At 51.8% G+C, this 25,386-nt stretch overlaps 1 protein-coding gene across 2 annotated transcripts; it reads left to right on the top strand.

Moving 5' to 3' along the window:
- Positions 1-1,194: 1,194 nt before the first annotated feature.
- On the top strand, positions 1,195-25,101 carry SCAMP2 (secretory carrier membrane protein 2). Of its 2 annotated transcripts, XM_040493281.1 has the most exons (10): positions 1,195-1,365; positions 14,251-14,319; positions 14,752-14,850; positions 15,425-15,553; positions 16,685-16,802; positions 17,357-17,485; positions 18,162-18,321; positions 19,388-19,489; positions 23,236-23,356; positions 23,547-25,101. In XM_040493281.1, exons 1-10 carry the CDS (start codon positions 1,309-1,311, stop codon positions 23,679-23,681), a joined length of 1,119 nt encoding a protein of 372 aa, XP_040349215.1. In that variant the 5' UTR covers positions 1,195-1,308; the 3' UTR covers positions 23,682-25,101. The 2 variants fall into 2 exon arrangements, with proteins under 2 accessions (XP_040349215.1, XP_040349214.1); XM_040493280.1 differs by lacking the exon at positions 15,425-15,553 and having other exon boundaries at positions 1,197-1,365.
- The last annotated feature ends 285 nt before the right edge of the window (positions 25,102-25,386 follow it).

Raw genomic sequence — 25,386 nt, 5'->3', positions numbered from 1 at the left:
TGATGAGAGAGATTAAGGCAAGCTGAGAGCAAAGTACAGGCTAATAGCAGCCCCCATCCCCAGGTGGAATATGTGCGCTATTCCTTGGACACTCTTGGCTATCCAAGAATAAAGGAAAGGGGTTTAAGTACTTGCCATGGTGATGTAGGAAACTAAGGCAAATGAAAGATTAAATTCCCTGTATACAGTCCATTGACAAGTCCTTGAAACCAGCAGAGTGACCTCCCTCTAGGAACTCAGCTGCCTTGATGATGACACTTTGCTAGGGGCAAAAGGGAATCTTGGCTTAACATTATCCTGACCACCCCCACCCCCCTCCCTGATCCTGTAAGTCTACTGCTAAAAATTCCTTTGGAAACTTCCTTTCTCAACTCCCCCAAGATATATGCTGGCAACCATATTCCAAGCTTATGGCCCCGTGATACACATCTGAAGGATCTCATGACTGAGGTTTACTAAACAGTAATAAATGGCGTTTTCCTAACAGCAGCTAGGCCTCAAGATCATAGAAGCCTTGCTTCCAAAATACCTTAGAGACTTTATCCCTAACCCCCTCCGAACCTGAGGGTATATAATCAGTTACCCATCACAACCACAGTGCAGCTCTTTCTGCCCATGGGCCTTGTCTGGTGCTTTAATAAAATCACCTTTTGCACCAAATTCTTTCTTGGCCGTCAGCTCTGAACCCCCCCTCATCCCAAAACCCCATCATGTGGGATAGCTGCATGGTTGGTTCTTCCGAAAAAAATCCCCTCTGCCCTGCTGGGTCCTACCCCAAGTCCTCTCCTAGCTCGACTAAGTCCTCTCGGGTCAGAAATTCCGTTCCCCACTCCGGCCAAAATAGGCTCGTTCTCCTGTCTGGACCAGTTGGACTTCCCAAACTTGCCCTCCAGGGAAATGAAGGGGTTAAGTTTCCGGCTCCACTTAACAGAGTTTACTTGGGAATTTTCCAAGACAAATTTGGAAGCAATCAGACCGAGAGGCTGCTGAGAACAGGCTGCTGGGAAGGGTTCCGGCCCCGCCTTCCGCTCTCTCGTGCCTCTGAGCCACCCAGACCCTTGAGGCACAGGTATACGAAAGGAGCGCCTGGAAACGGAATGCCCACCCGCCGCTCTGTAGTGGGCTCGACAGGAGGGCGGGGCGGACCTCTGTGACGTCAGGACCACGCCCCTCTGGGAGGGTGCTGCGCCTGCGCCAGAACGGCTGCTTCGCTCCCGGAAGTGGTGGGTTGGCACGGAGAGCGCCGCTGGGTCTGGGTGCCCGGAGGCCGAAGCACTCGCGGAGCTCGCCGGTCAGTCCCCGACCGCCATGTCGTCCTTCGATACCAATCCCTTCGCAGACCCAGTGGACGTAAACCCCTTCCAGGTAGAGCCCCCAGCTCACTTCTCCCCGGTGCCAAAGGCCACCGCCCGGGCCCCTCGCTGGAGCAGAGAGACGTGGCGTAGGAGACGGCCTGTCTGCCCAATGGGAGAATGGGCTCTGAGGGCTGGCCTTTCGTAGTGTCTGGGGGGCGGGACTAGCAGCAGGTGGAACTGAGGAGGGGCGGGACGCTGTAGCCTGGGAAGAAGTGGTAGGACCCTCTAGCTCCCCGGATGTAGCTAGCCCCTTTGGCCGGACATTGCTGGGGAAGCATACGGTCGGGGAGAGAAGCGACTTCACCTGTGTGGGAAGTGTGGCTACTACATCCCGCAGTCTTGGGGAGACACCTACTTTGAGTCACGTTAGGAGAGGGGTGACAACAACATAATGAAGAGGTAGAAGCCTCTAGAGGGACAGAGAAATGTGGGAACATGCCACGTTCCACTCTCCCCCCCACTCTCGGAACAGGCAAACTAGCCTACAAGGTATAGGAGACCCACCGAGATTTGCTAGGAAAGGAAGGTTGGAAGAGGGTGTGGAGATAACCGACGCACGCTGAAATACGGACTTGAAAAGAATTCCACACTTTGGCCATGGGTCTATTTTGGACTGGGATTTGGCTAGACAGGAGAGAGAGCCCAGGTTAGGGAGGGAGGAAAAGTGAGGGGGCTCTGAGGGTCTTGAAACACAAGGAATGTTGGTCTGATGGACGCGTGTGTTGGCTAGGGAGTTGAGATGTGCTGACCTTTGAGCTGGCTTGACCTTTTGAACAAAGGATAGCTGAAGAAGTCTTCCTACTTAAAGCGGAAACCTTTCTGCCTCTGAGCTAGGATACAGGGGTAATCCAGGGGTAATATTTTGCACAGTGACAGGCTGGGGCTCCTGTTAACTCCAAATCTCCTGTGCCTCCTTTTCATGTCTGCTCAAAACCGGTTCTAGAGAAGCTGAATTGTGCTGACTGGTGATTTATGAGCCCTGAGGTTTCTGCTCTGTCAGTATGTTACTAGGCACATTAACTCATCTTGCTTGTGCTTTATCTGGTCATTGGCAGCTGCAGAGTTTCCTGCAGGTGTGGGGAAAGTACTTTGACGGATCTTTCCTGCGACTCACAGCATGAGGTTTCTCCCCTTGAATTCCTTCAAGGTCGGTGCAAAGACAAAGGAGACTAGAAGGGAATAATTGTACACTCTGAGGGGAGTGAACGTTTTATGTTTCTTTCTTGGTCTCAAGGTACTTAGTCAAAGGGAGCCCTCAAAGCAAATTTTGGTAGCTTGGTCTTTGTAACATCCTGAACATTCCTCTTACAACTTATGCTTCTTGACAGACCTTGGCAAGGACCTTGTCTCTTATGTAATTCAGTCATCTCTATTAAGTAAAGAAAAAAGCATTTGCATTTTTTTTTCCCCTGCCAGTGTCATCTGGTAACAGTTTGGTTTAATTACAGAACTGCTGTATGACGCTGGGATCTAGTAGTCTTAAAAATTTTTTTTAATCTTTATTTATTTTTGAGAGAGAGACAGAGGGTGAGCAGGGGAGGAACAGAGAGAGAAGGAAACACAGAATCCGAAGCAGGCTCCAGGCTTTGACCTGTCAGCACAGAGCCCGACGCGGGGCTCGAACCCACGAACTGCGAGATCATGACCTGAGCCGAGGTGGGACGCTTAACCGACTGAGCCACCCAGGCACCCCATTTAAAAAAAAAAAAATTTTTTTTTTAATCTTTATTTTTGAGAGAGAGACACAGCATGAGCAGGGAAGGAGCAGAGAGAGTGGGATCTAGTAGTCTTTTGGAGTGTGTTCTGTGTAATGATTTGCTTTTTTTTCCCCCTCCCCTGTCAGAATTGGAAATAAAATGTCTGCTGCTGTCTGTCTGCCAGAGGCAGTCAGCCATCCAGAGATGCGGAGAGCTTGTCTCCAGTGCTAGCAGTGGGCGAGATAGTTGGCCCGAGTGCTGCCCAAGATTAATAGCAGCTTGAAAGTCTTAGTCTTAAACCACATCTCCAGCCCCAGGAATGATTGTGCAAACTGTGGTAGAAGTAACTTCTGCATTCACCGAGACAGTCTGTCCATCAGGCAGCCCCAGGATATGGCAGGACAGGAAGCAGCTGTGGTCCTGTAAAGAACAACATCTGGTGGGGGAATCCTGTGTGGGAAGACAAGAGCTGGCTGGCTGGGACTCTGCTCCTCCTTACCCTGGGCCGTGTTTTTCCTCTTGGTGCACAGTTCTTCGGGGAGAAGGAACTTTGGACGTGATGCCCCCCCAAGCTCTTTCGCCTGGAGAGCTGCCCTCCCTTTTTGTGATGCTGGTGTCTGCTTTCCTGACTGCCAGGGCTGGGACATGGGAAGGGTGCAGCCCTTGGGTGACTCGGTGTGAGCCCAGCTTCATTTACCCAGGGTGTTAGCACAGAGCTCAGGAGAAAACAAGGGGAGAGGCAGCAGACTCAGAAACTGTCACACCTAGCCAGCTTTCAGAGCAGAGTCATGGTTTCCATCACTCTGTGGTGGTTCCTGAAAGTGTAGTGTTCAGAGTCCATGGTGGAGTACTGGAGCTGGGAACATCCTCAGGAATCTATTCTAACCTCTCGGTTTCGAGAGGAGGAAACCAGGAGCCCAGTGAGGATGGTACCTGCCAGAGTCACCAGCTAATTTGCAGTGGGAAGGGGCCTAGATCTGGGTCTCATTCTCAGGACCTTGCTGTTTTAAATCTTTTTGAAGTTCAGATATTGGTCTTAAACTGCGTTGGGGTTATTTAGGCCAGCTTCGTCATCACTGTCCCCATTCTTGAAATGAGAGTGAGTACTGGTAGGGGTGATTAGTACTAGCCAAGTGAGTTTTACCATTTGCTAATTAGTATTAGCTATGCAAGTTTTTTTCCCCAGTGTGTGGGGCTGGGATAATACAGATTATACTGTGCTTTTTAAGATAGTACTTTATTTATTTTTTACAAGTTCGAGAGAGAGCTCATGCTTGTGCGTGCAAGCAGGGGAGGGGCAGAGAGAGAGGGAGAGAGAGAATCCCAAGCGAGTCTCAGTCCCACGAACCACGAGATCATGACCTGAGCTGAAACCAAGAGTTGGACGCCTAATCCAACTGGGTGACTGAGCCACCCAGGCGCCCCAGGATAGTACTTTATAGCAGTTATGTTCTGAGTAATAACCAGTCCTGAAAGGTGCTCAGGGTTATGTGGTCAAATAATTTTGGGAATCGCTATTTTTTTCTTAAAGATTGGCAAGACTTGTTTGTTAAAGGCTCTGAGCAATCCTGCAATAAAGACATTTGCTCAACTTTTTTTTAATTAAAAAAATTTTTTTGTTTCATTTATTTATTTTTGAGAGACAGAGCCCAAGTGGGGAGGGGCAGAGAGAGAAGAAGACAGAATCCAAAGCAGGCTCCAGGCTCTGAGCTGTCAGCACAGAGCCCGACGTGGGGCTCGAACCCACAAACTGTGAGATCATGACCTGAGCCGAAGTCGGATGCCCAACCGACTGAGCCACCCAGGCACCCCTAGCTCAACTTGATCTGACCCAGAATTTATCAGTTATCCAACCATGGAATCCTTTTTCTGCTAACTCTCGTGATCTGCCCTGCAACTTCTGGTGTGCCTTTAAATTGACTCCTTTACTCTTGTTTTTTATCCACCTCCTACTTCCACCCACCTCCCCGCCCTGCAATGTGGGTGTGGGCTTATATGACCTCTTCTCTGCGTGGAGTTATACTTGAGATTCTTAGCAAACTTCCTGCAAAGCAAGAGCTGTGAATGCAAAGTTGTCACAAGAGTGCAGCAGAGGTTTTACCAAACTTCCAGGCGGAAGCAGGAAACTGCAAGCCAAGTGTTGCCGATTTCACAACCTCCCCCTGGCACTCCCTAATTCCTGTGCTTATTATGGTGCATTTGCTTTGTACTCTCTGGATCTTTGGGTCCTACTGTGGACCGATTCCAGCATGTCTGATCCCAGAAATTTCTCAGGCAGTCTTGTCAGGTGGTGAAGAGGTAGAGGGCTAAAGGTGGGCATCGTGCCCATTTGAGTTTTCAGCGCTTAGCTAACAAGAAGGTCACCCAGGCCAGTGCTGGGCCTGCTTTCCTACTGGGCATTTCTTCAAGGTGGGGGGCGGTGTGAACTAGCTGGTGGTGCTGAACAGAGAAGGCCTTTCAGTGCCATGAGTTGCCAGATCGCAGAATATCACTTTCACACGTTGCCTCCTTGCAGTTAAAAGATAATCTCGGTGGTGTGGCTGCTTCCCGAGGATTTAAAACTTTTCTCTCCTGTGGGAGGAGAAAGTGGTGGCAGAAACGTGATTTGGGTGTGAACAAAGTTCCCTGCACAGACACTTCCCGGAGAGGGTGGGCTCCAGCTTGACTGTAGCTTTGGGAATTCTTACAGCCACCAGATGGGCCTGTTAGAACTTTCCTGTGGAACAGGAGCATTGTCTCAAGAAATTTGAAAATGGTGAAGTTCATATAGTTTGAGTCCAGACAGCTGCCAGATCCGGGGGGTGGGGATGAGGGTAAAGGGGATGGGAGTTATCTCCCTGCCTTTATGGCTGGCACCTGGAGCCAGGCTGGGTGATTCAAAAGCACTTGGCCAGAGACACAGCTGGACTTTAACCCTACAATTCTGTTAAGTTTTCTTTGGAGCTACTTGGAGTAGGATAATCCTGTGTTCAGAGAAATGGTAATATTTAACCAGGACAAACAAGGGGTCCTTGCCACTCTTTCAGAGAAGAGTGCTAGTGCACATTACCAAGGTGTGACCCGCCCAGCAGTGCTTCTTTGAGGTGCCTACACATTTATGCACATCGCTGAGCTCCTGCTGTTCCAAGGGCCCGTGCAGGAGATTGAGGTAAATGAGCACACGGCCTGCCAGAGCTTCTGATCTGGCAGGAGAGCCAAGAAATGCTAGCTGTTCAATGATAACACACCGTGGGTATGATGAAGGCAGTCGGAACTTGGCAGAAGGAACTATGAGGGATCTGAGGAGGAAGAGCAGAGTCCTTTGGTAGAAAGGCTCAGGCAGAGAGCGGATGGGAAGAGAGGGTATTTCATATTTCAGGTGACAGAGCACCAAGAAGCGAAAGGCACTTGTGCATACTGTGGCCCTGCAGCCCCAGGCGCCTCCTCCTTCTTAGAGCCTGCCACCTCTCTGGCCACTGGCCTGGGACATGTCTGCTGCTTGTGGCACACTCGCTCGCCTGGCAGTCTCTCCTGTACTTCTCTCTGCCCTCAGCCTCTTTAACACTGGGGCGCTCACCTCCTTCCACCCGTTTTGAGGCTGTGAAGGCTGCAGTTCTGTCCTTTGACTTTGTTCTCACTGTATACCTCTCTGAGTAAGGTCTTCCATTTACACTATAGCCAAGGCACACAGGGGTCCCATACAGACCAGGTTCGGCCAGTGGCCGCTGACAGAATCCAGAGGCAGAAAGACAAGCAGTGGTGGAACAAGAAAGGAGTTGATTTCAGCGAGGCCAACACCAGGAAGACGGCGGACTATCGGCTCAGACTGTCTCCAAAGTGCCGAAAATACTTCAGGTTTATATAAGGAAAATGTGGGACAGTGGTGGGTGTGTACATGTAGGTGGGCAGTGAAGGTCAAGTCGAGCGTAGTCTTGGAGTCAGTCAGGTGTGGGGCCTTGCTGGCTCAGGGTAGTTCTTGTTGCTTGAGGGGGTAATTTCAGTTCCCTGTTCTCATCAGGGGACGCTCTGCCCTTAGGGTCTTCAGCCTGAGCCCAGAGACCAACTGGAAAGAAGAACCCAACTAGAAAGCGTGAGGTCACAATGGAGGCGACTGAAGTCGTCTTTCACTGTGGCTTCAGAATAGCATCCACATCCCAGCGATCCCAGATCTAGAGCTGCTCTAGGGGCTCCTGGCTGGCTCCGTTAGTAGGGCGTGCAACCCTTTTCTTTTTTTTTTTAAGAACATGCAATTCTTTTTTTTTTTTTTTTAAGTTTATTTATTTTGAGAGAGGGAGAGACAGCACACACATGAGCAAGCAAGCATGAGCAGGGGCGGGGCAAACAGAGAGAGAGAGAGAGAGAGAGAGAGAGAGATAGGGAGAGAGAGAATCCCAAACAGGCACCTCACTGTCAGTGCAGGGCCTGACCTGGGGCTTGATCTCAGAAACCATGAGATCATGACCTGAGCTGAAATCGAGAGTTAGATGCTTAACCAACTAAGCCACACAGGTGCCTTGAAACTCTTGCTCTCAGGGTCATGAGTTGAAGTCCCACTTTGGGCATGGAGCCTACTTTAAAAAAACAAACATGGGGCGCCTGCTTTCACACACCCGCTCCTGAAAAGCCTGTTCCTCTCCCGTGAACACTAATCTTGCTCAGGGGTGGCACTGTTCCCCGGTCACCCAAGTTAGCCACTGAGTTCCTCAACTTCCCTTCCCCTCCCCCTTTCTTGCCCTAGAGAGTGGCTGAGCCCGTAGCATCTACCTGAGCAGGGCCTCTGGAGTCTGTCGCCTCTTCTCCACCCCCAGTTATCATGCTTTTAGTTTAGTCCTCACCATCACCCCTGTGGACTGTGGTCCCGGCCAGTCCTCCCTCCCTTCTCACTGTGCTCTCCTCACCGTGGCAGAGATGACCGTCTCTAGTTGTCCTCCACCGCTCATGGGTGGAGTCCAAACTCCTGCTGTCTGGCTCAACCCTTTGTTCAGGCTGGTTCCTTGGCACTCCTGGCTTCTGTCTCTCTTCACTTCACTGTATGGCCCCCAGAACCTTCTGTATAGAGGCCACTTTTCAGCAACAGACCTCAGTGGTGGAAATCTGAGTAAGGTAAAAGGGCCCAGAGTGACCACTGGGCTATATGCAAACAGGCTCATTGAGGCGACCCACCTCAAAATAGCCATTAGTCCTGGCTGACCAATGGACTACTGACAATTGGCTACAGGTACCAAAAAGGAAAATTTTGTGCATTCCCATACCTCCTCACCTCCCCCCCATAACTCCAGCCCCCCAGCACTGCCTCTTGACAGTCTCTCCTTTGCTGTCCTGCCCACTGCTCCCTTGCAGTGTTTTCAATAAACTTCTGTGTCCTTTGTCCTCCTGTCTTGGGTGAATTCCGGCCTCCACCCTATTGAGTCGCCCCACATCCTGTGCCCTGAACACATAGAGGTGTGTTTGCCTTTGCACATGTTGCTTTTTTTTTTTTTTAATGTTTATTCATTTATTTTGAGAGAAAGCACAAGCAGGTGAGGGGCAGAGAGGAGAGCCAGAATCTCAAGCAGGTTCTGTGTCATCAGTGCAGAGCCCAGTGTGGGGCTTGAACCCGCAAACTGTAAGATCATGACCTGAGTCGGGTGCTTAACTGACTGAGGCACCCAGGCGCCCTGCAGTGCTGCTCTTGCCTCCCTCCTTAGTTCTTGCTAAACTTTTGTCCTCTCTCAAGATCCAACTCAGGTGCCATCTCCGTGAAGCCTACCCTGACTCCCAGACAGCTTAGTCCCTCCCTCCTCTGTGAAGCCCTCCCATCGGCCCTGGCCCTGCACTAGTCACGTGCTGTCACTTCCTGCCCTGGCTTCTTGTTCTCTGTACTGTCCACTTCTTTAGGGCAGGAACCAAGGCTTTTTGGTCTGGGTCCTAGCCCCGCACTTGGCGTGGGACGGTTAGCCTAGGGAGTAAACGAAGGTGGAAGGAGATGACAAGTGTCTCAGTTTGACCAAGGACAGGCTGCCGCCAGGGGTGCTGGCACCAGGTCCGGGAGAGCCTCAGGCGCCAGGCCAGGTGGGTCAGCCTCACTTTTCTGGGCCACTGTGTCCATCACTGCTGTGGCAAGGAGAGAGGCCTGGGTGCACGTTGCTCATTTGATGGGTCCTCAGGCTCTTTAAAAATGTGTGGGTATGTGTGCTTTTAAGGTAAAAATAACATCACATTGTGGAAAATTCAGAAGACAAAATAGATCATTTGTATTTCTGCCAGTCTTTTGCAACCATTGTTGTTCTGATGTGTTTTCCTGCCAGTCTCTTTTCACATGAATGCTTTTGACAAAATTGTTATGTGGTATTCGTATAACAAAGTCTTTTCCATATTGCTGCTCTATGTTTATAGCTGTGATTATTTATTTTAAAAATAAAGTTTATTTATTTATTTGGAGAGGGGTGGTAGGGGCAGAGAGAGAATCCCAAGCAAGCCCATTCTGTCAGCACAGAGCCCGATGTGGGGCTTGAACTCACAAACTGAGAGATTATGACCTTAGCCAAAACTGAGAGTTGGACGCCTAACCAACTGAGCCATGCAGGTGCTCCATAGCTGTGATTTTTAGTGGCTGTTCAGGCCATTGAGGGGATGTGTACCAAAACATTGTTGTGCTCACTGTCGTTGGACAGTTAAGTCATTTCCTGATTTTTTTCCTCCTGTTGTAAGCACTGGTGCAATAAATCTCTTTGCAGGTACAGATTTTTACATATTTGTGTCATATTTCCTTAGGATGGATTTTCAGGTAAGAGAGTACTGAGGTTATCTGTGGCTCTTTTTACTTGGGACCCAGCCACTTGGTTGGGGGATGATTGCCCTTTTTTGTCCTGTGACACACAGCCTTGTCTCCAAAGCAAATAGGACTTCCCAAGAGTTCCAAAGTATTGGTAACTCTGCCTCCCAGAGAGAATGGCCGAGTTTTTTTAGCTCATGAGGTATTTATTTAATGTGTTTATTTGGAGCCTGAAATAAACCCCACACTCGGAGCTTGGGTGGAGTGTAGGAGGCGAAAGCAAGAAAGAGTCACAGCTCAAGCACAGCCGACACCTGTGACATGGAAAGTGATTGCCAAACTGGAAACGAATGTGTTTTTCAAGGCCCTTCCCGGCAGAGCTCCAGCGCCTGCCTCTTTTCCTCTGGATCCTCACACCCTAGCCACACGAAGGGTTCCCCTGCGCCAGCGGTGGTGAGCCTCTCCTCCGCTTCCCGGCCTCCCTTCCCCTCTTTTTCACTCTGCCCTGGGCTCTTGTACTATGTGCACGTGTCTCTGCAACAGTCATCCACTCCAGAAGGTCAAGAGCTGCATCCTGTTGATCTCGGTTTGTCACTCACACTGTTTGTGACTCTTCCCAGAATGAAAAGAACCAAGTGCAGGAGCATTTTCTTTGTTATATATTCAGTAAAGGGCATTAGCCAGGCTCAGTCCTTTGTGTACCAGGGGGGTTTTGGGTTACCTCTCTGTAGGTGAAACTTAGCTCTCGCCATCCTTTGAAATGACTACTTGACCCACTTCCGAGCCAGCTGATGCTTAGTGGGAAAGAAGCTTGCTGCTGTTGACTCGTTACTTGTGACTCAGAGTAGAAGCTGAGGGTCTTCATTCAGACCAGTCAGTGTGGTCCTTAGTGCAAGACTCGCTGCATGTCTCCTAACACAGGTGTTCCCCCAAGGACTTCCCTGAAGTCCAGGAATAAAAAACTGAGCAGAAGTAGTTGTCTTGGTCACTCATGGTGTCCCGTCAGTGTTCCTCAGGAGGGGGCTTCGTTCATTCAACCACACATTGAGCACCTTCCGTTTGTCAAGTGCCCCAGGCTTTGGGGGTACGCTGCTGAACAGGGTAGACCCTCACCTTGCCCTCTCAGGTTTACCACTCGTGTCCCTGGATACAGACAACTTGAATTCAGAATCTGGCTCAGCCACCACCCCTGGGATCTTGGACGAGCCACTTCCCCTCTCTGCGGCGGGGCTTTCTCCAGCTGCAAACTAAAAAGACATCCCTCACGGGGTGGTCATGAGGTTGAATGAGGGGACACCTCAGCTGAGCCACAGGGTTCAGAAGCTGGTTGAAGTGACGATTTATCTCTGTTCTTTCAAGGATGGAATAGAACCAGGATTATTCTAGATGCACAGGAGAGAAGTCAAGTCATTTCAGATAGTGGATGCCTTAGGGCACTGGGCCTTAATTCTTTTGAAGAACCAGGTTGAGGAAAGCTGGTAGAACCTTCTTTTCTGACAACTCGACACAGTGGCTGGTTCTGGGGTGACTAGAACTTCAAAATCGCATCATTGTATAAGGACATTCAGTAAATGTCAGCTCCCTTCCTCTTTCACCAGGCCTGAGCTTCTCATCTTTCAGAAAGCACCCAGGTCTCCCAGAATGTTCCAGGGCCGTCTTCCAAGGCAGGGTGCTTGTGGGCCCTGGGGCTACCACAGTGATGCAGGTACCCTCCAGCTTTGGGGCAGTACCACCCAGAGAAAGTAGAGGAGAGCATGTGGCACATACTGTCAAATACTGTTTGACCTTCTGCTCTGCATCGGCCCTTCCCCAAGCACTAGGAGGCAGAAGTATGAACTTGAGAGAGAAGCATCTGGCTGTGGAGGTTACAGCATGCTGGTGGAGACAGTATTTGTTTATGGCAAGTCTGGTGAGGGGTAAAGGACCAAGCTTTAAGACTTTAGAAAAAGGAGAGATCACTATGGACAGAGTAGTCAGCTTGCCCACCCCCAGAATCCTCTTCTGGCTGACCTTGGTAAAGAAAATGACATCTCTGCATGGGTCTGAAGGTTGCCTGTTAAACGCACGCACCTCAGCCAGACATGTGGGTCAGCGCCCGAAACAGCTACCAGAGCCACCCCTCTGTCTTCTGTCCTGTGACACACACTCAGGTAACCAGTTCCTTGCATGGTGGATCTGATTTCAGTGACTTCATCTCACTCACTGTGCTGTAGCTTGGTGTTTGCTGAGTCAGAAAGGGGAATGGAACCTGAGCTCCAGATCTTCCTTGCAGAAAGTCAGCCCAGTAATTCTGGGAGAAATCATTCAGCCAATAAATAACCTCAAGGCCAGTTCCTCCATCTCAGGTGGCCTTCTGAACCTCACCTTGTCCCTTTATCCAAGTTTCAGGGGCCACCGGGCAGGAATGCTGTCCAGCAGAATGGACATAGCCACATTGCCTCCTTGCAGAGGAAATTGGGTGGGGGTCCAGAGATGAGGTACGTCTAGAGAGAAGTGAGTTGGGGCTCTGGGCCCAGGGGCCAGCCAGCCAAAGTCTCACTCTTCAGGAACTGGAGACCCAGGTGGGAAGATGAGAGTTAGTCTGTGTGAAAAACATCAGAGAACACGCTCACTGCTGACATTCTGTGAATGTACAGAAGAGGGAGCCAGCCATCTTGAGACCTAGGACAAGTACGGCACCACAGTAGGATCTGTTTCCACATCTAAAGAATTGAGGGGGGTGTTCCCTGAGGGTCTGTCTAATGTTAATATTGTGTTTGAGAATCCAGTCTGTGGATTCTTGGTAGAGGTGAGGCCAGGACAGCAGGATGGGAGCCTGTGGACCAGAAGTGAGGGATGGGGGTTAGGTACACAGAGCGGGGCCTAGGGGAGGCCTTGTAACCTGGGCCTTGGCAGAGTCCAGCCGTGGTGTGCCCAGCCTTCACAGCTGCTCCTCCCAGAGCCCAGGCATTGCTGTGGAGCTGGACTTGAGCCCCATACCTATTACGTATGGGGAAGGGGAAAGGATGATGGAGTGCTGGGAGGGGGTGAGATGAGGCCAAGTGGCCCCAGGCCATCAGGGAGGTGCTCGGTGGAGGAGATGACAGGAAGTGCTGTGCAGGCCCTAGGCGGGAGGGCTGGCCTTGGAGAAGGGAAAATTGAAAACTCAGGGAAAGACTGCGTTCTGAAGGACATTTTTGCATTTTCTTGAGGGGAAAAAAAAATGAACCCAAAAACATTCTCTCCGCTTTTCATCTGAGCCCTTCATGCCTCTGTTCTTAGCAAGTGTGCCTGATTTAACAAAATCAGTACTGGCAGCCCTCAGTGTGTTTTTGTTCCAGAACCTTAAACCGTCCTTTAAAAAATAAGAGGAGAGGGTGCCTGAGTGGCTCAGTCGGTTAAGTGTCCGACTCTTGATTTCGGTTTAGTTCATGATCTCATGGTTTGTGAGTTTGAGCCCCATGTCAGGCTCTGCACTAACAGTGCAGAGCCTGCTTGGGATTCTCTCTCTCTGCCTCTCCCTGTGTGTGCGGGCACAAGCCCACTCTCTCTGTCTCTCCCCCTCTTAAAATAAATAAATGAGCTTTAAAAAAAATAATAAGGGGCACCTGAGTGGCTCAGTCAGTTAAGTGTCCAACTTTGGCTCAGGTCATGATATTGTAGTGTGCAAGTTCGAGCCCCTCATTGGGCTCTGCATTGCTGGTGCGGAGCTTGCTTGGGATTTTCTCTCTTCCTCTCTCTCTCTGCTCCTTCCCACTTGCGTGCTGTCCCTCTCTCTCAAAATAAATAAATAAACTTTTTATTTAAAAAAAAATTTTTTTTCAACGTTTTTATTTATTTTTGGGACAGAGAGAGACAGAGCATGAACGGGTGAGGGGCAGAGAGAGAGGGAGACACAGAATCGGAAACAGGCTCCAGGCTCTGAGCCATCAGCCCAGAGCCCGATGCGGGGCTCGAACTCACGGACCGCGAGATCGTGACCTGGCTGAAGTCGGACGCTTAACCGACTGCACCACCCAGGCGCCCCAATAAATAAACTTTTTAAAATAAATAGGAATAAATGCTTTCTGTAAAATAATAAAACAGTACAGCAAGGTTATGAATTAAAAAGTGAGTATTCCTACCACGCACTCCCTCCCCCCTGGAGGTAAATACTGTAAATTCTTTTGAATCTGTAAAGGGCACTAACAAGGACATGGTAGTGTCTGTTTTGAGGTCTCAGAATGTAAAGCTTGCTCTGGGTCTCTTCTGGGAAGTCATTGGGGCTGAACTCCTTTCCCAGAAAGGGAGAAGAGGTTCCAGCTCTGGTGTGGCAGGGGCTGGGCAGAGGAGCCTTTCTGGAGAGGCTTTTCAGGCCACCAGGAAGGGCCTCACCTCAGCCCCGTATCCCTGGGGCCTGCTGGCCTGGGAGGGGCCAAGAGATGGTTCTCTCTTCTCCCCAGTGGCTCATGGCTGTTTTTGTTTGTTTTGCTTTTTACCTTTGCAGGATCCCTCTGTGACCCAGCTGACCAATGCCCCGCAAAGCGGCCTGGCTGAATTCAACCCCTTCTCCGAGGTTGGTGAGCATGCCCTCTTTCTGAGTCCCTGGGTCCCCTGGGTGGTGCCAGGTTTCTGAGGCAAGGAGCCTTGGCAGAGGCAGAGACAGCTCTGAGAAACTGCAGTCCTAACGTGAACTTGGGGTGGGGATAAGGATGAAGAAGCCAGCAGTTCTCCCCTTGGGATTTGTCATCTGGGCCCCTCCCTGAAGAGGACAGGACAGTGCTGGGGAGCTGTGGCTCCAGAAAGGCCAGGGAGGCCAGGTAAAGCATCACATTGCCCAGAGCCTGAGGCTCAAAGGCTAAGAATCTGCAGGGCGGGGCTGAGGCCTGCCCCAGAGGGAATGTCCCCCACAGGCAGGGGCACAGCACTCACCCCGCTGTGGGTCTGCCCCCGTGTGGCCAACTAGTGGAGCCCTACTCATCTGCCTCCTTTGGTGTGTCCCACGCAGACAAATGCAGCGACAACAGTTCCTGTCACACAGCTCCCTGGGCCCTCGCAGCCGGCAGTTCTCCAGCCCTCAGTGGAACCAACCCAGCCAACCCCCCAGGTACTGTTGACAAAAATCCCTTTGCCTCTTCTTTCCTGAGAGGGTAGCACCAGTAGCTGAGCCCTGAGATTGGGGGAGGAGGTGGACAGAGGGCTTTAATTCCTGGCTGCCCTTTAAGGGCCCTTTTGATAATCTCTTTGGAGCTGGTCACTTGCACATGGAGGGTCTGCTCAGCCAGCCTATATCCTCACCCCCACCCCATTACCACCACCAAACAATAACCAGGCTAGGGTCGTTGGTGCCTTCAGAGAGAGCATTTACCTCTGTTGTGCCATTCCAGATCCTCGTGGGGCCTTTGGTTTGTCCTCTCTTACTCAGGGCCCCGAATCAATCGATCTATCCATCCATTCATCCATTCTCCTGGCCTTCCTCCCTCTGTCTCTCTGTCTCTCTTTTCTTTTTTTAGCCTCTTTTATTTCTGCCTTCCTTCCTATTTTCCTTTGTCCCTTCACCAAATACCGTGAATCTTGTCTGCTTTGTGTCTGACACTCGACTCCCCCATCACCTCGCCGTCCTGCCCCGTGCGCCTCACCACCCCAGTGAGCGTGACCCACAGTGGAGTTGTATGTTGCAGCTCCTGCGTAGACAGGCCAGCAGGTTCCTGCCTACCAGATTCCTGGCAGTGAGCGAGCTCTCAGAGAGGCAGATGCTACTAGGAGGAGATAGTATTCTCAGAGACAGCTACATGCAAAAGCTTCTGAAGGTAGGCGAAGTGTAGATGAGCATGAGGGAGGGCAAGGCCCAAGCCGGGCTTTGGGCTCTCGTGGGCCCCAAGAGGCTCTCGCCTTCTGACCAGACTTGGGAGGGAAGGCTGAGATGTTCAGCATGGTCCAGGATGGTCCATTCTGGTCCTGCTTTGGCCCCCAGTGCCTGAAATTGACCTGCTAAAGTCAGCCTTGGCTCTTTGGAGAACGCCTTTTGGAGAGAGTGAGAGAGCGAGGGTGTGTGTGTGCACATGCGCGCGTGCACGCGCGCACACATATATACACATATGTCTGGCTTACCATTCTGCGAGGTGACTGGTCTGATACCTGTTTCCTAAAACGACTGTAGACTTCGGGAATAACCAGGCCCCAACAGCTGTAGCCCCTGGAAGGAGTGGGGCCCTGGGCTGAAACGCCAGGGCCAGCTCTGCTCGGCCTCACGTTCCCTAGGTGCCTCACTCAGAGGCTTTTTCTGGACAGGGGATGAAGCTTGGACTCCGCATATCATCAAAGCCGGGCAGAGCAGGGCCAAGCCTAGGGGGCTGCGCTGGGGTGTAGCCGGTCACATTTTCAGGTGGACCTCAAGGGGTCAGCTCCTGGGGGTGGGGTGGGGTGGTACTTAAATATGGATCCATGAGGCTCCAGGTGCATGTGATCTGTCCTCACGTGTCCCCTCCGCACTCACTGCTAGCAGGTTGCACTGTTTCCCCTGCGCACACGCACCCTCCAGGCTCTTCAGATGAGGTGCAGCTCTCTGGGTTTCTGGCTACAGCTTAGTCTCTTGTGATGCCGTTTTCCCTTCGCTATTACCCCAGAGGTCAGTGTAGCTGAACTTTGCCTGCATTCCAGAATGGGGGAATGTTCTCTCGTCTCCAGCTCAGGGGTCTCTCCTTCATCCCTGATCCCAGATTAAGGCTGGTTAACGGCTAAGGGGACAGAGGTGGTGTCGAGGCAGTAGGAGACAGGTCACCTTGGCCTGTCTGTGGTGGTCTCTGGTACCCAAGACAGCATGGAGCTGGGACTGTCTCTCCCTGCATGGGGCAAGGCCCTTCTGACTTTCTGCTCACACTGATGACTGACATTGCCCCTCTGTCTCCCGTGTCCGGCTGCTCCACTTCCGTGCCCCCCAGGCCGTGGCCTCCGCAGCCCAGGCGAGCCTGCTCCGGCAGCAGGAAGAACTGGACAGGAAAGCAGCCGAGCTGGAGCGCAAGGAGCGGGAGCTACAGAACACTGTGGCCAACTTACATGGTAAGGGAGGCTGCCGGGCCCTGGGCTGCCAGGCCTGGCACGGGAGGTCTTCCTGAGCCTGCTTGTCCTGGGGCAGCCCTGGACCCCTGTCGGGCTTTTGATCATCTTAGAGCAGCCCTGGTGCTAGTGCCAGGCAGGGCAGGGAGATGGAGGCCAGGAGACCTGCAGTGTGGACCTAGCGGGTGTGGGTTATTTCTGCACTCCTTCCCAGCCCTGAAATTTTTGCTGAAGTAGGGACACTGGTCCTGCGATTCCCCTTCATCTTCACGAAGATGACCCCTTGTGCTTATGGGTTGGTTGTTCATAAAAATAATCACATAGGCCATTTTGCTCTGTTTGTCAGTGCATTTGGGATCTGTTAACCTTGGAGCAGGCTTGTGTGTGTTCGTGTCCCATCACCCTTTTCCCATCCCACTCCCTACCCATGGAGACCCTGAGCCCCACTTGCCGGTGCCCTTCTGGAGCCCTGGTTTGGCCCAGTAACCTGCTGGAGCGTGCACCCCGCCATGCTGCTGTGGAGGCTGGGCCTCACCTCGTCGCGTCTTTCTACACAGTGAGAGAGAACAACTGGCCACCCCTGCCCTTCTGGTGCCCTGTCAAGCCCTGCTTCTATCAGGATTTCTCGGTAGAAATCCCTGCTGACTACCAGCGGATATGCAAGATGCTCTACTATCTCTGGATGTGTGAGTCCTGCCCCGGCCCTCTTGAGCTTACGGGTGAAATGGGGTGTGACTCCAGGGCCCTTTCTGTGCTCTGGCTGCTTCTCCCACAGACTCCAGCCTTCCTCAGCGCTGGGCCGGGATAGAAGGTACCTTCTGCCCCCCTAATTGGCCCTCCACAGTCTACTCCCTATGCTGGGAACCTCCCCAGAAGGGCCAGTTCACACCATGGATCACGTAGAGTGAGACTAATGGGAGGCTTCAGAGTTCCTGTGGGGCTCGTTGCATTGAAAGGCCACCCTTAGGTGAAGGCCTCCCTCTACACAAGTAGCCCAGCTACTCCCTGTAACTCCAGTGTGGGCCATCTAGGGACAGGGACAGGAGTCTCCAAGGGCTTCTTTCCCTCAAGGATCAGCCCTTGAGTCTGCACCTTCCCTTCACTGCCACTCCCCACCCCCATCATATATCTGGGTCGTCCCTTCACCTCTTAGGAACGTGGTTTGGTCCCTGGTTTTGCTGCCCCAGAAAATCAGGATCTGGGAGTTCACTGCACCTAGGTGCAGACGAAGGTCCTGTAGTATTTCTGCAGCTCCCCTCACTGTATGGACCTCACGTCCTCCCAGGGGGTGGTTCACCATGCCTGGGAATCCTTCAGTCACCTTGGCACGAGCCCGTATCTCTCTCTCCTCCCCCTCCCCAGTGCACTCGGTGACTCTGTTTCTGAACCTGCTTGCCTGCCTGGCCTGGTTCTTAGTTGACAGCACCAACGGAGTGAACTTTGGCCTTTCGATCCTGTGGTTTATCATCTTCACCCCCTGTGCCTTCCTGTGTTGGTACCGACCCATCTATAAAGCCTTCAGGTGAGTGGGGCTTGGACAAGGGGTCAGTGTATGACTGGCATCCCAGGTAGCAGGCCAAGGGCCTTAAGCCCAGGGGCCCCATCCTAGTCTTAGAGCAGAATAGATTGGTGGGGAAATCCACTTTCCCATTCCCACCCACAGTGAGAGCAGACACGGATCAGGAGCCATTTTCCTAAGTTGTTGTGCCTGGGGTCTGCTCTGGACACTGTCCTTGGGTTAGGCATGGGAGATCTAGGGAGGGGTCTGCAGCTCTTCCCTGTGTTCTCACTGCTCCCATTCTGTCTGGTGTATTAGGATTTCAGATGCTGGGTAGAGGGAGGGGCTGCTCAACCCCCTTCTGAAGCATTAGCTACTCTCAGAAAGTCTGACTTTGATAAGCTCTCCATGGCTTATCACTCCAAGCTCTCTTGAGCCTGCTGAGTGCCAAAGCAGTTGACCTAGAATAAATACTGTGGACCTGAGTGGAGCTACCTCACAGACCCCTAGGGCTTGTGCAGTTGTGCCTCGGAGTTGATGCTTTCAGGCCTGGGAGCCTAGCAGGCCCTGGGAAGTTGGGGGGCAATGGCTGAACCCTCCCATGTACTCTGCAGAGGAGACCTGCGGCCTCAATCTATTCTAGCCCTCAAGGACATGGAGCTGGAGGTCTGGTCTAGGGTTCTGTGCTCCCCAAATACCTTTTCTTCCACCCAGGCCTACAGTTTTATTATTAGATATTTATACCTTTGGCTTAGATTTCCTTGCCTTCTATGAAATGCAAACACATACACCAGGAAATGGACTGTTAGGCTCTTTATATTGTTTTTTTGAGTGAGCAACTTTATTAGCTCTTTGAGTAAGGGGTCAAGCATTGACCCCTTAAACTGGAAGGCAAGGAGGGGCAAGCCTGTTTTGATTATGGTTGTGGGTGTCTGTGTCCCTGTGGACAATGTGGCTGGTCCCCTGGAGCTGTCTGTGCTCCCATCCTGCCTCCTGGCTCCTAATGAGGACCGATGCCATGCCAAGTGAGGAACCTGAGGAATGAGCCCCAAGCCCTCTTGTGACTTCGGATTTCCCCCTCTCTCCACAGGTCTGACAACTCTTTCAGCTTCTTTGTATTCTTCTTCGTATTTTTTTGTCAAATAGGGATCTACATCATCCAGCTGGTTGGCATCCCTGGCCTGGGGGACAGGTGAGACCTGGGGCAGCACGATGGAATTACATTTTAGAGGTGGCTTGGCCTCTCTCGCTCTGCTATCCTCATTCCCAGAGGGCCCTCGCAGATGACCCCTCTTCTACCCTAGCCAGGAGAGGGGTTGGGTGGACTTGCATCTGCCTCCGTGCACCGCCCCCAGTTCTTCACTGCTCACCAACTCCCTGCCTTGCCTCATCGACCACTTTCTGGGGCGTTGTAAGTGGACTTGCCCTGAATCCTTAGGCTACCTGGCCTAAGTCCTATGGAGGACTGCATTTATTCCTTTTCTCCGGCCACGCCCTCCCAGAGGCTAGGGCTACTTCTCCCGGCCCTAGACAAGCTCTTGGATTTGGGCAGCTGCTGACAGATGCCCTGGCTTTTGCAGACTCTGTGCTGTGACTTTTCCCAGAGGCCCTGTAATGTCAGGAGATGGAGCCCTAGCCTCTCTCCTGGGTTGCCTCCTTCTTGCTTTGAGCATATAACTGGCTTGAGTTTCCTGGGCGCTGTAGTCCTCAGTTCAGAATTAGCCTTAGAAAGAAAACCTGATGGCTGATGTTTTCCTTTCCGCCCCAGTGCACAGGGAACATCACAGAATGGTCAGGCTGACGCTTGGCTGAAAGCCTGGGCCTGGAAGGGCTGCACTATTTTGGTCCCCTCCCTCCAGTGCAGCTGATCCAGAGAGGAGGGAGGGGCTGACTCACCTTGCATTCCGAGCACGTCCCCGCTGCCCTCCCACCACCCCTCTTCCCTCTCACCTTGCTGTTTCTTTTAAAAAAAAAAAAAAAAAATTTTTTTTTAACGTTTATTTATTTTTTAAGAGACAGAAAGAGAGCGTGAGCAGGGGAGGGACAGAGAGAGAGGGAGTCACAGAGTCCAAAGGAGGCTCCAGGCTCTGAGCTGCCAGCACAGAGTCCGACCTGGGGCTCGAATTCAGTAATGGTGAGATCATGACCTGAGCTGAAGTTGGATGCTTAACTGAGCCACCCGGGTGCCCCTCACCTTGCTGTTTCTAATCTGGCCCCTTTCTCTTTGATTGATGACCCGGTTTCATTACTCACTACTCTTAGTGAGATCCTGGAAGACAGGCTGTGGCCTAACTGCTGTTTGCTTCTGTACTCGGAGTCAGAAGGCTTGAGTTCTGGTCCGGACTCCCCTCCGCCGCCCCCCTACCCCCATGACCTGCCTGGGCTTCCCTCTCGAGCCCTGCAGCCCCCAGTTTCCCAGTGCCTTCCTCACCTCACCTCCAGCCCCCCACAGCTGGCTGGATGTAATCCTCCTTTCTTGTTACTGATTGTGAAATACCCATAACATTTGTTTTATTTACTACTTAAACCGTCTTAAAGCAGAACATTCAGTGGTGTGTAGTAGATCCACAGTGTTGTGCAGCCCTCACTACTGTCTAGTTCCAGGACGTTTGTTATCACCCCAAAGGAAACGCTATACTTAATCCCTCCTTCCCCGAGCCCCTGGCAGCTGTTAAGCTGCTGTCTGTCTCTGGATCAGCCTATTCTGGACATTTCATATAAATGGAACCATACAGTAGGTGGCTTTTTGTGTCTGGCTTCTCAGCATAATGTTTTTTTTTTTTTTTTTTTTTTAATTTTTTTTAACATTTATTTATTTTTGAGACAGAGAGAGACAGAGCATGAACGGGGGAGGGGCAGAGAGAGAGGGAGACACAGAATCTGAAACAGGCTCCAGGCTCCGAGCGGTCAGCACAGAGCCCGATGCGGGGCTCGAACCCACGGACCGTGAGATCATGACCTGAGCCGAAGTCGGACGCTTAACCGACTGAGCCACCCAGGCGCCCCTCAGCATAATGTTTTTAAGGCTCATGTTGTAACATGGATTAGTATTTCATCCCTTTTTATGGCTGAATCATATCCCATCCATCTGCTTATCCACTCATCAATTGATAGACCCTGGGGTTTTTTCCACCTTTTTGCTGTTGTGAATACTGCTGCTATGAGCGTTTTTGTACGAGCTGTTGAACACCTATTTTCAGTTCTTTTGGGTATGTACGTAGGAGTGGAATTGCGGGGTCAGATGGAAGTCTGTACCATTCCATTAGTGGTGTGTGAGGGCTGTGGTTTTTCCACATTCTCACCAACTCTGGTTTGGTTTGTTTTTTTTCCCAGCCTAGAGGTAAGATACCTCACTGTTCTTTGTTTTGTTTTGTTTTTGTTTTTGTTTTTAAACTTTAACATTTATTTTTGAGAGAGACAGCACGGGTGGGGGAGGGGCAGAGAGAGGGAGACATGGAATTCGAAGCAGGCTCCAGGCTCTGAGCTGTCAGCACGGAGCCCAACACAGGGCTCAAACCCACAAACTGCGAGATCATGACCTGGGCTGAAGTCAGACGCTTAACCGACTGAGCCACCCAGGCACCCCCCTCCCTGTTTTTTGATTGACATTTCCTGAATGACTAATGATGTTGGCCATTTGTGTATCTTTGGAGAAATGTCTATCCAAGTCTTTCTCTAGTAATTGGGTTGTCTTTTTGTTGCTGAGTTCTTTATATATTCTGGATACCAGCTCCCTATCAGATATGTAGTGAACACATTTTCTCCCCCCGTGTATTATTTTTCTCATTCTTGTGATAGTGTCCTTTGACGCACAAAGTTTTTTGTTTTTAAAAAAAAAATTTTTTTTTTTACATTTATTTTTGAGAGACAGAGAGAGAGCATGAGTGGGGAGGGCAGAGGGAGAGGGAGACACAGAATCTGAAGCAGGCTCCAGGCTCTGAACTGTCAGCACAGAGCCTGACACAGGGCTGGAACTCACCGTGAGGTCATGACCTGAGCCGAAGTCGGACGCTCAACGCACTGAGCCACCCAGGCGCCCCTTTTGTTTGTTTTTTAAAGTTTATTTATTTTGAGAGAGAGAGGGAGCCGGGAAGGGGCAGAGAGAGGGAGAGAGAGAATCTCAAGCAGGTTCTGCACCGCCAACACAGAGCCCAACGCAGGGCTCAAACTCCTGAATCATGAGATCGTGACCTGAGTCAAGACCAAGAATCAGCCGCTTAACCGACTGAGCCACCCAGGCGCCCCAGGTCTCTGATCCATCTGGAGTTAATTTTTGTGTATGGTTGAAGGGAAGGACCAGCTTCATTGTTTTCCATGTGGATTCTTTCCCCATTTACTGGTCTTGGCATCCCTGTCAAAAATCAGTTGATGATCGAAGTATCGGTTTGTTTCTGGACTCTCCGTTCTATTCCATTGATCTGTATGTCTGTCCTTATACCAGTACTGCACTATTTTGAGAACTGTGGCTTTGTGGTAAGTTCTTATTTAATTCAGGCAGTGTGAGGATATCCCCTTTTATAGATAAGGACACTGGGGCCAGGAAGGTGATGCTGGAGGCAGAGGGCCTGCCCTGGGCCCCAGCAGGAGGAGCTGAGGTGACAGGATGGATGCGATGGCTTGGCCAGTGGTCCTCGTTCCCAGAGGGGGGTCCTTGGAAGCAAGCAGCCAGGCTTTCCATGTCCCCTAGAAGAGCAGGAAAAGGCCCTCCCCCATGCTACTCCTGACTGTGAGGGCCGTGTGGGGCCCTTCCCTTCAGCCTTCACAGAGGCCTGGCCTCTCCCAGGCCAAGGGCTCGTGGCCCCCTGGGCTCTGTGCTGGAGGGAGGTGCCTGGGTGGTGGCTGGTCAGCATACAGCGGCCACCTAGAGAAGAACACCTCACAGGGACCTCTGGGGCCCATTCCCACTGTGTCCCTTCTGGCTGCCTCCTCCCTTTGCAGTGGTTGGATCGCAGCCCTGTCTACACTGAAGAAAGACCACTTGGCTGTGTCAATCATCATGATGGTGGTGGCTGGCTTCTTCACCCTATGTGCCGTGCTCTCACTCTTCCTTCTGAAGCGGGTGAGTGCTGGGTGCTGGCCCAACAGCAGCCCAAGGAAGCCGGCACCTCTCTCCTGCCTTTGCCTCAAGCCCATCACTAGAACATTTGGGCTTCCCGAGTCCCAGAGGTCCAGCGGCTGTCACCAAGGCTCTGGATGGGAGGTCAGGTGGGACCCCAGGGCGGCCTTCTCACCCCAGCCTCTTTCCCCAGGTGCACTCCCTATACCGCCGGACGGGGGCCAGCTTCCAGCAGGCCCAGGAGGAGTTTTCCCAGGGCATCTTCAGCAACAGGACCTTCCGCAGCGCTGCCTCAAATGCTGCCCGAGGAGCCTTCCAGGGGAACTAGTCCCCCTGACTGTCCTTCCTCTGCCCCAGCCTTTTCTCTTGCCTGCCTTCTAGCTGCACTTTCCATGGGTGCCTTAAACAGTGGTTATGCCCAGCACAGACCGGGGGAGGGTCTTGCCGGAGTTCTTCCTCTTTCCTCAGCAACCAGCTCTCCATTCTGCCCGAGAAGGGGAGGGAGGGACAGGGACTTATTTTTTACATAACAGGAAAAAAAAAACACAAAAAACCAAAACAGTCTTTCCTTCTCTGATGGTGGTTTGGTAGGATTCGAAGCTGTGGGACTGAAGTTCACTTCCCCGTACCCACGTACACATGCACATACATGTACGTACTTGGGATCAGCAGCTGACCTGGGCCCATGCCAGGTGGAGTCTTACTTCTCCAGGGTCCTGGGACTTCACTTCTCTGCTAGCAGGCCTGGCCCAAATATGGCTCCACACACAAAGCCTGTGGCTTCCACAGTCTTCCCTTTCCTTCCCTCCCAGGCTGGGGTAGTCTCCCAAGGGCTGCCCTTTAGGTGAACTGCAGTCCAGGTGGATGGCAGGCTCTGTTCCCCAGAGCACTCTGGGGTGGTCTCTGAGCTTCCAGAGCCTCTGGCGTGGTCGCCCCAGGCTCTTCCCTGCCTTAACGTTTCTCACAGATTCATAGACCTTTAGTGCCCCCTGCACCTTCCTGGTATGGGCAGTGCCTGTGCCCTCTGGGGCCCTCTCTGAGCTCTTCCCTTTTTAGACTTACTGAATGTGCAATGGGATTGTTGGGATTTGGGAGTGGGGTGGGGAGGGATAAAAGACATTGACCCCAAGTTGTCTTGCCCAGCCTTTGGCGGTTTTCTGGGAGGGTGGAGTCTGGTTGTCCTGGTGTGGTGTGGCCCTGTTTGTTTGATTTCCTCTCCTCCTGAGGGATAGCAGCCCTTTACCGTGGCCTCAGATTCTACCCCACTCTGCCTTCCACTATCAGCAATAAGTCGTCTGTATGACTCTTAGGGAGGGCAGGAAGAATCAGTCCAGAACTGCACCCCTTCATGCTGGACTGATGAGCCATTTTTTCTGAGGGTTCCAGGCTCCATACCCTGAGTAGAACCCAGGTCACCTTTCACTGTTCCTGGGGATTCCTCAGGTGTGTCAGTGTGATTGGCACCCGGGAGTCCCCAGGTAAAACCTGTACCCTGTCCTCCAAAGGCTGTAGGGGTGGGTGTGTGGACTGAGGGGACCTCTCAAAAAGCTGGCCGATTGCCTGCCTCTGGGACCTGGATCCCACCCCGAGGCAGCCTGCAGACCGCCAGTTCACCAGCCCCAGAGCCACTGAATGACAGTGGCAGTGACCAAGGTTTTGTAAACTTTCTGGTGTTTTTTCTTCATGTATAAATGTATATGTTATGTCTCAATTTTTGTGCTTTAAATAAAAATGACATTTTCAGACAACACTGGTCCTAATGTCTTGTGGACTTAGGAGGATGGGGGTGGCCTACGGACCCTGAACGGAGCTGCTCCAGTGATGAGGGGACAGTTAAGATTCTGCGATTCTGCAGCTGGCCACCCTGTTCTGGCTGGTCTAGGAGGGGCCAAACCCCTTCCTGAGACTATTGGTCTCTTCCAAAGGCACCTTCTTGTCCCAGTACCTCTAGTTCAGAGCTGTTGGTCTAGGTCGGAGGGGGACCCTCTGGAGCCTCTTTGACTTAACCCCCACTCCACACACCTGCTCAGCCT

The sequence above is a fragment of the Herpailurus yagouaroundi genome, unplaced genomic scaffold (genome assembly GCF_014898765.1).
Source record: "Herpailurus yagouaroundi ecotype Mexico unplaced genomic scaffold, PumYag 184, whole genome shotgun sequence".
In the NCBI taxonomy this organism is placed as follows: domain Eukaryota; kingdom Metazoa; phylum Chordata; class Mammalia; order Carnivora; family Felidae; genus Herpailurus; species Herpailurus yagouaroundi.
This window is presented reverse-complemented; position numbering and strand designations above follow the sequence as displayed.